At 39.3% G+C, this 10,093-nt stretch overlaps 1 protein-coding gene across 1 annotated transcript in view; it reads left to right on the forward strand.

Annotated features, from left to right (window-relative positions):
* Nucleotides 1-9,357, forward strand: part of LOC141902171 (mitogen-activated protein kinase kinase kinase 10-like) — a 33,352-nt gene extending 23,995 nt beyond the window's left edge. Inside the window, exon 8 of the mRNA XM_074789814.1 lies at nt 2,080-9,357. Within this exon, the coding sequence (XP_074645915.1) occupies nt 2,080-3,314 (1,235 nt within the window). The 3' untranslated portion in view covers nt 3,315-9,357. The remainder of the gene's footprint in view (nt 1-2,079) is intronic.
* Nucleotides 9,358-10,093: the final 736 nt, after the last annotated feature.

Genomic DNA, 10,093 nt, shown 5'->3' on the forward strand with positions numbered 1-10,093 from the left:
TATTGAGTTTGTCAACCGGGGCACTTGAGAGAATGAATTCTCGAGTGTCCCTGATTTCAGTCAACAGTGCAGTCCTCCTATTTATATATATTTGTCAAGTTCAACGTGTCCATTTAAATATATATATCTATGTGTAGAATCTAGGTGACTATTGTCTCCTGTTGGTTGCTTGACAATTAAGTTTTTTTTAGCAAACTCTTAAGAAATCAGCCTCGTCGTTGACAGCTCAAAAAATTGAATTCCAATTCTGCCTGATTAAACCAAGTCAGTGACTAATGCGTGGTTGCTTGACAATTAAATTTTTCTTAAAGCAAACTTTAAAAATCTGCCTCGTTGATAACGCAGTTCAAAAAATTAAATTCAAATTCTATGCCAAGTCAGTTACTGCAAAAGCCTGGCTTTTATATTGCTTGAATAAATGAATAGATATAATGAACCTGCTTCTGGCATTCAGCAGTGTATAATATGTCACATTTGCTTATTGCTATCAGATGATGGTTTTAGATTATCATCGCAACCAGCATAGCTTCAATGTGAAATGATGGAAATCATTAAAGATTTTTCAAACTGGTTTGGAATAACCTAATGTACACAAAATGCTTAACCTTAAATGACGGTAATTTCATGAAAAATTCCTTATTATATTCCCGCATTAAGAGAAAACCCACGATATAAATCTGAACAACTGCTATGGTTTTTTCCATACGTTACAGGTGGAATACTTTCATGAAAGTTTTTATTAGAAAATTTTGAAATAAACTCTGATGTGATGGGTGAAAGTATTCCGACCCGAAACGTAAGAAAAAAACGATAACAGTTATTTTGAGGATTTTCACTTAATGGTATTCAACGCTAAAAATAGTCTGAACTATTTACAATATTCCTGCATACTTAGTAAACGATTTCATTTCCGAAGCTTTCGAGCCGATGAATTGTCATCCATCCCCGCGCTAGAAGGTACAAAGAGTGTAGCTATTCATTACAGATTCAGAGCATGTCTTATTACCCCCTATCTGGGGAAAAGTGTGTGGTGTTGGAAAAGTTAGTCTTCTTGTGCATGGTAGACAACCAGAACCTGCCGTATTTTGTTTCTTATTTATGAACATATTGTGATGGGTTTGTTGAATTTCAAAAAGTACCTTGTGAGCCGGTATTTCCTAAGGGTACTGGGCTACATCTGAAAACAAGCTCTTATCAGCAACAGTTTTTCTGACGGACAAGGTGTTAACGATGGCCGATTACTGAAATTAGTCATAAGCAGCGTTCACACGAGATTCTGGGCTTATGAAGTACCGTACTTGTCTGGTGTCGAATTTGCCAAAATACAGCGCTTACAGAGCCAGTAGCGTTCACATCTGATTCGGCACTTAGTTTTAGTTATGCCGATTTTAGTTATGCCGATATTGAAAGTGATTTCAAGATGGCCTTTCCACGCTATCATGCTTCCGAATGGCAGTTTGCGACTTTTGTGTTTAACTATAAATGTAGCTTATTTGAGCAAGATACGTTCGAATATTGGTCAAAGTGAGCATCTAATCATGCGACTACAACTGCGTATATCTTCATTCTTATTGGTGCCTAATCATCACCCTGGTTGAGTGTAGCGTATTACAAAAGTACTGAATCTGCGCTCACACTACAGAAAATACATGGCCAGCAGAATACCGTACTGAGATCGGGTTTTTATAGGAGATAGGCCTCTCGAATGATTTAACAGTGTGAACGCTTAGTACCGTACTGAAATCCTCGTGTGAACGCCGCTATATTCGTACCTCATATGAGTTTATCTCATTATTTTGGAGAAATCTGAACATCATTTTCATGTTTATATAGGTAAATCCTACTAGGCGTATAGTAAAAGTAAGAAAAACCTGGATAGCATATTTCGCATCTGTAGCTTTCGTCAAACCGAGATATGTGTGGGATTTACCTGTATGATCTTGAACGTTTCAACCCAATTGTTACAAAAACTATATTTGATGGCGAAAAGGAAATATTTGCGTTGAAATGTTACCGCATGATTTGGCTATTTCAAAGTTAACTCGTGAATGTTGATATGATTTTGTATATCTATTACAGATTATGAAGACGACGAGTGGCCGGAAAATCCTGGAGATGCCAAGCCTAACATTCCCAGCAGTTACAACGGAACGACCGGTACATCGAGTGAATCAGGCAGCTTAAAACGTTTCTCGGAGAGCAAACGCACGGACGGCGCGTTGTACAACGTCGCCGTTCTTCTGGCGGCGGTCGCGGCCGGATTCGACATACGCCTATCGAACACGACGGCGATACACCCGAGCTTACACGACCCTGACGACGACGAGCCATCGGGCACGCCGATGAAAAAGAAGGACTCGTTCATCGGGCAACGCCGCGACGCGTATCTCGCCGCCGTGCGGGACTCATTCATCGAGCCGGAATCGGATTATTATCAGTATTCGTCAGATACTTCAGGATATCATCCTCATCATACATATCACGGTCATCAAACGCGTTATCGGCCGAGCGTCAACTTCGACATACCGTTGCGTTTCACGACGGAGGCGTACGACGCCGTCGGTCGCAACGAACAACAATCGACCGTCAGTCCTAGTCCGTCGCCGCGGCAGTCGCTGTCGACCGACACCGACGAATCGGGCCTCGCCATGTATTCGTCGGGCCCGCCGGAGTACGCGCGCCAGGTGTCGGACAGCAGTTCGGTATTCGAAACGCCGCGGACTACGCCGAAGACGACGCCGCAGCGACAGTTCGTCAAGTTCGAAGATAGTATTAATCGCGGCGGCGGCGCGGCGGTTCCGACGCCCACTCACCGACGCACGCCATCGAATACATCTACCTCTTCAAACCCTTCGCACGATTATTACAACTACGCGACGTCGGACCCGTTTCGATTGCCGAATCCGAACTTGGAGCCACCGCCGCCGCAACGCGGTCGACGTGCCGAGCACCCGGAACGTCCAGGCACGTTGGACATACACCACATACAGCCGCGGCCGCGACCGCAGCCGGGCATACTCAAATATTCCTCACCGAGTCACGCGGCGATCGTGAAACAGTCGCCGACGCCGAAGGGCATGACGACGCCGACGACGTCGGACAGCGGCATCACGGGCGACGACGCGTCGTTCCTGTCGGCGCGGTCGCGCACGTCGCCAGGCAGCACCCCACCGCATATATCTCACTTCCGAACTTTGTTGGACATCGACGTCGAAGGACAAAGCGAAGACATCACGAAACCGTTACTTATTCAGGCGAGCCAACGCCAAAAGCGACCGTCGTCTTCGTCAGAGTTCGAAAGCGAGTATTTGTAGCCCGCGTATAAACTTACTTATTGAATAGCGAATGTGTTTACGTGTACGTATTTTATTACATGTGTGTGTTGCGCGTGTGTGCGTGCGAGTGTCCTAGATATTTTTCAGATGTGATAATTTTTCCGTTTTAACTGTTTTACATGTGCGCGCGCGCACGAAGTCTTGCCACCTCGTCGTAGTAGAAGGAGGCGGCAGTCGGGGAAACAAAAAATAATCAAAATATTCCATTTTAATCTCGATTATGAATGTCGATACACGTGTACATATACCTTTAGTGACGCAATGCCCGGATGAAAAGTGTTCTTGTACACCAAATTTTTTATTCATATCAATGCTGAATTTTCAACGTGTAGTAGTACTATGTCAGTGATGAGTCAGATAAGCGACTGATTTTTTCGAACAAAATACGACGCTAGTATATCGCCGAGATAAGTCGTTCGAGCTGATAAATTAGATATCAAAATATGTGAATACGCTTGCCGATCTAAGCGCCAGCGACTTTCGTGTAAGTAGCACATTACAGCGAAACCTCGTTGCATCGACTGTCAAAAGTCGGTTACCCATTTACGAGCAGACCAGTCGAAAAAATTGGGGCCGGTTCCATAGTCAAGACTTAAGACCAATATTCTTATTTGTGGCTAAGACTTAAGACCAATCTAAGACCAACTCAGTTCCATAGCCAGTCTAACAAGTTCAGACAAAGCTAGATATAAGACAGTGTATGGACTTTTATTTTGGTTTTCTATTTATTCTCTCAACCTACTGAGCACCACGTAAGCGAGTTCGATATTTTTTTTTCTTAATGGGGGAAAGACCAGAGAATAACCTTCGCCACCAGAAACTCTGTCGCCACCAGGATTCGAACCCATAAACCCTGGATTGACGAGATCAGTGACTAGCGGCTTAAACCACCGGACCACCACGCCTCTCCCACTGAACTTAAGTCTCGACTATAGAACTGCCCCTGGCATACCATTTGCATTTCTTCAGTGACAAATCAAATTTGGCATTGTGGAAATGTTTTGGTGAGCAAACATTTTGCTCTCTTGAAGTCAAAAAGGAATAAGATGAACTGATTTTTACTATGGTCGAACCTGAATCAGTCTATCTAAATCTGGATGTATTCAGATTCAGATACATTTCAACGAGGTTTTGCTGTCTTTATGATTACCGCGCTGCTTCGTTGTTTCGTCAGTTTTTATTCAAATCAAGAGATAAATAGAGATGAATTCCATAGATATAACTGAAAATACTTTTAAATGGTTCATCTATATTCCATCGAATTTCTGATTTGAACAATCACTCGAAAGTTTCAGAAGGCGCACGTGCTACTGGAAAAGAGGTTGTAGTAAATATTGCAGTTTACTTATTTAGGTATGGACTTAGGTTGGCAAGCACTGTAATGCCAAATACGTCGTGTTTAAGAAACATATTCCGATGGTTCGAAATGCAATAGACGAATACCAAACAGTTATCATAGATAGCCTGGTATTTCATATCTTACGGAAATACATGTGTCCATCCAAGCATTAACATGACAAATAAGTCAATACCTGTCGCGGGTATTTTTAGACGAAATGTCATAATTTTGTGTGCAAAACACATATGTACATGTATGCCGAACGGGCTGTTTGATAATGTTTGAACAACTTCAGTAATGTTTGGACTGAAAAATTGGAAGTTTCATTTTTTTTCTCCAGCAGTATGTTGTTATTGATTAACTTCTTGACCGCCGTACTGTACCATCGCAAATCTTTAGTGAACTTTAGAGATAACTGACACTATGTAACCATGGTGCATCGGTAAGTTCCTATTTTCGTGGGTAGCTGACAATCCAACGCATAAGTTTGCCAAATCATAATACTAATAGATAGGTACTCGAGAAAGGTTAAAGCAAATACGATATTCAGCGTCATCATTTTCAGGATTCTCATCATTTACGTACAATCCCATTTTCAGTCGACGCTATTAATCGACTGTAGGTTTTATACACTGTTCTCATCGCGTAATCGTTATGATAAATGTACGTCGCGCACAATTTAAATTTCCTGGATGTTCGAAGGTTTTCTATTATTGACAATAATGATAATGATAATACATCATGTAACATGTACTACGATGATTGTACAGAACCAAATGCGTACGAGCTTCATTCGCCTATTTACGAATTCAACTGCATAATCTAGGCTATTTTTGATTTAACTTGACTTCGACGACACCGCTATATTATGACTGGTTTTCCGCGATACGAGTAACAATAACTAGGATCAAACGTTCAATTAAATCAATATCGGTTTCTTCGATCGTCGACGCTTCTAGGAAAGATGGCCGTTGACTCTGTCGATCCTAGATTGCGGAAAACCAGGGAATGTAAAAGAATGGTGCTAACAAAAAATGAATATTGTTCAATTTGTGTACAAAGTAGTGCTTGTTGTTTGTACATAACTGCATGGAACGATTTAGCCATAAGTTGTACAGTGTTCGGTGTTTCAAATGTTCAATGCACGATGCGTACAAAAAGAAATCTTCTGAAAAACCATCTTATGTATGAACCGTGCGTAAATTTCTGATTTAGAAAAATTTTTTGTTTTCTTTTTCGTCTTTTCTTTACTAGTTTGACTAAATTTGTACTTCATCGTCCGCTCGAAATGAGCAAGATCATAGTTTACGATTGAACAAACCTGTGAGGGTATTTATCGCGCTCAGTCCCGTCGAAGATCGCGCGTGAATCAAGGAATCAAAACAAAAAATGAACAATGGCAGTGACGAGAGTCTTTGATTTATTTTTGTAAGAACTTGGTGTCCGTAATCACTTTTTTTTTTTTTTTACCATGCCTTCTTTATTATGTGTTTGCTTTTATAATCCATAATCGCCTTGACTCGAAGTGAATCCAGCGTTCTGGAAGATCGGTGCACATGCATGACCAACAGCTTATTGCTGCATCTATTCTAAAGCCTGACTCAGGTCGACTAAGATCCGATCAGATCGTAAGCAGTCAAAGTCTGCAATTTTTTAATCGGGAAGCTTTTTTCGACATGCGTGTACTTACGACTGCAACGGATTGATCATAAGCCGAATCGTAAGGATAGAACAAGTTCTATTTTTACAACTGATCTAAACATCATAGCCAATCAACGACGAGGTTTGGGTCACATGATTTTTAGCATTCAAAATGCAGTCAACCAACCGCAAGACTCGGCGATGATCAAGTCATAATCGGCCCGAGTGCTCTTAAGATCGTGAGACAAACGAATCGGCACTCAGCAGTTGCGTGTGTGTACTACCGCTGTTCTTGCGACGATCTGGGCGGGTCGTAGGTCAACCTGAGCTAGGCTTAGGTCTTCTTCTGTTTTATGGCGCACCGTATTATTTTTCTCTGCACTACTTCGTTTTGTTACACGCTACACATCATAAGGTATAATCAACGGTTTCAATGTGCTAAATGAATTATAGAGCCTGTATATGCTATCGTAATGAAATATGTAGTATTAAACCTGATATCGGAGGCCTAGAAATATCATTGGTGGTTTTTTAAACTGCTGTGTGAAGCTAGTCAGTGTAAGTTGTTTGTCCATGTTTTTTTTTCATTTCTGTCATTGAGAATGTCATTAATTTATTATTATTTGGTTACATTCATTGAATAACGTTTTGTGATCCTAAAAAATGCTGATGATGAGAAAAGCGAAATCTTCCTACGATATAGATCTTTCGAATTCAAGATGGCCGCCACCTATGATATGACTCGAAGACTAGTAAAAACCCACAGTTGATAAGAAAGCGTTTATTGACTGATGTGGGTTTTGACTTGTGACTTGTGACATCGTCGAACTATTTCTAGCAATTTTGTCAGTAGATTCTGCCAGAAAATCGTTGCGAAAAGACAATATTGCTAGTATGCAATTTCAAGATCTCGCAGTAGGAGGCGGCCATCTTTAATGAACGGATCGATACTCATACCGGTTTGCACTGTTTTTACTCGAAGAAGAATCACAATCAATAAATAGATGTGGATGAATCATCGATAATGTGCAGTATATAGAAAATGAAAAATTGTTGTCTAAATAAGATAAAACATGTCGGAATTTAGAATTTGTCTGCTACACACACATGCACTTCGACGCATTACCATTATATGTATATTTGAAGTTGTAATCGGGTGTAGTTTAACCGTGAGTGTCCTGGCCATTCTCGGGATAAAATGAACAATTACCTAGTGGTACGTAATAAGCTTTATTCGACTTGAGTTGTATGAAAAAATTGAATCGATAACATATCTATTATTGCCTCAATGTATTTACGATCAAAATGAAAAATAGGATGATAATGGTTAATATACAATGAGTCCAGCCCATGAAATGTTGCGAGATATTTTGAGCTGCACTTACTGTTATCATTAAAAACATGGTCATCTAAGCCATTATATACGTCGAAGTCATTGGATCTGGCTCATTTTGCTGTACTTTACATGATAAAACGTCTGTCTACAATGTTTCCTCAAACTGTAAATACATACTATATGAAATATTGATTATGTGATACAGTGTATTGATTTTTTCAATCCTCTGGCGAACTTATGTTCAAAGAAAACACTTTTTAACCAGATTGTTCACATATTGTTCCTTTGATGATTTTCTTGCCAGTCGATATAAGCTATGTTCACAAGTCATGTTCGCAGACTCTGTCTAGATATATATAGCTTTAAAACATTGTTGGTATTCGTATAGATTTTTTTCAACCATGGACTGATCTGAAACTCACCTGAAATCCAAGGAGGCCCCTTTCGATTGTGCTCCTCCGGAAGAGGGGCGGGAGATAGAGCATAGCGTATGAATCGAAATTATTGCAGTTTTATGAAAACTTGCCATTGTCTTCCAGCAGAAGACAGTTCTGCCATCACAGAGATGGCAGAAACTTCCAAACGCAGGGACAACAATCGAAAGAGAAAGTAGATAGTTCCGCTTCTGACAGAGCACAATCGAATGGGGCCTTTATTATCTTTTGAAGAGTCCACCATAGGCCATGACAGAGTCGATACATTCAGATATATAGAAGTGCAAAGGTTTTCATCATAGCAAATTGTTTTTTACATTTCGATCGAATCAAAAAAAAATGTTCGATATAAATGAATATTGAATCATATCGAACTATTCAGTGTTTTAGTATAAATGAATTATTATTGTGACTCGCAGAATTCATAATAAGATTAATAACGGTTTGTAAAAAATTATAAAACCTAAATTATCCGTAAATTATTCTAATCCTCATTCTTATTATTTATTGAATATTGAATAATGATAATTAAAAAAAACTTGTGTGTAGATTTTTCTATTTAGTATTTAATTTAATTGAAGGTATTTTATTCATTCGGTCATTCTTTGTTGCGTAATGTGCGCGTAGATCCCTGGATAAACGATGGAGATTGATAACTGTTAATAAGTCACTTGAAAATTGTTCTCGAACTATGTTTAGGGGTATGCATCTTTTCACATATCTTTGAATGAGTCAGTCTCTTGAACGGGATGTCGCAAAATGTCTTTCTCTTGATTGCGGTGGACAATTTTGAAGTTCCAAGAACAAAAACCATTTTCAAAATGTCTTGTAAATTGATGTTATTTTGATCAATTAGGTTATATAGAATGTCGTTGACAAAAATCTGGCAAATTTTGCCGCAAATACATATGATGATTAGCTCCATTTTGATATTGGTACCAGTACTCAAAATTGTATGGAGAAAATTCGATGTAGACGAGGAATTTTGGAGACATCCTGTTCAAGATGTAAATTGATAGGAAAACAAGAATTTTTAGCTAGTTCACGTATTGATTGATGCAGTTGATGGAAGATTTTTAGTGCTTAAACAATGTTTAGTTGAATTATATACAAGTATAGGCATTATGGATCCCATATGTCTAGGGTTAAAAAAGAGTGGCATTTCATCATTTATATACGCTTCATTATATTCAGGTATACTACTTAATAATGATTAATTCTCTACTGTGGAACCGGGTCCAGGTGACCCAACGAGAAGTTTGAATAAACATACGACCATGTTTTAGTTTCAATATAGTTCAGTATTTTATGGAAAGTTTTTAATGGTTTTCTGGTTAATGCTGCTGCGTGGTTTCAACTCAGGTTTGATAAGGGAAGATCGAATAAAGCCCACGATCTTTCACAATGGACACCTTCCTTCGCACTGAAGTTTAATCATTATGTGATTATATACAATCATTTTATATGATTCAAAGTGCGAATATGATTAAATTGAAAATTCTGATGTGGATTATATCGATATCGTAGAAGAAATTTTATCACAAAAAAACTCTTTAAGAAGTATCAAGAAGCACTATAATGTGCTGCCGCGAGGCTCATCGTTAGCGGATTTTTCCTCCCCTAACTTGAAAGGGCCCTGGCAATCAACGTGCTGTGACACTGTACCGTAAGGTGCTGCCGCTGTGCACATCATTAGCGGATTTTTCAAACACTAATTTGATTTGACTCTGGCAATCGATGTGCCGCCTAGCTACACTCGTCGCTTTACCATAAAAAAAGAACAGAACTGACATGAAATTTGAGTTCTATGACTTACTCGCCATAAGCAGTATTTTCTCACAATAACATAAAACCGCAAAATATATCTCTCAAATTTGATATCGTGAACGAAATGCTGTAAATATTTGGAGAATGCTCTATTCTAGGAGATTTTCATGAATTGTTGTTGATTTCAGATAAAGGTTAACCCGCAATCATCAAAGGTTTTCACAATACATGAAATTAGGGG

This window comes from Tubulanus polymorphus, chromosome 1 (genome assembly GCF_964204645.1).
Source record: "Tubulanus polymorphus chromosome 1, tnTubPoly1.2, whole genome shotgun sequence".
NCBI classification, from domain to species: domain Eukaryota; kingdom Metazoa; phylum Nemertea; class Palaeonemertea; order Tubulaniformes; family Tubulanidae; genus Tubulanus; species Tubulanus polymorphus.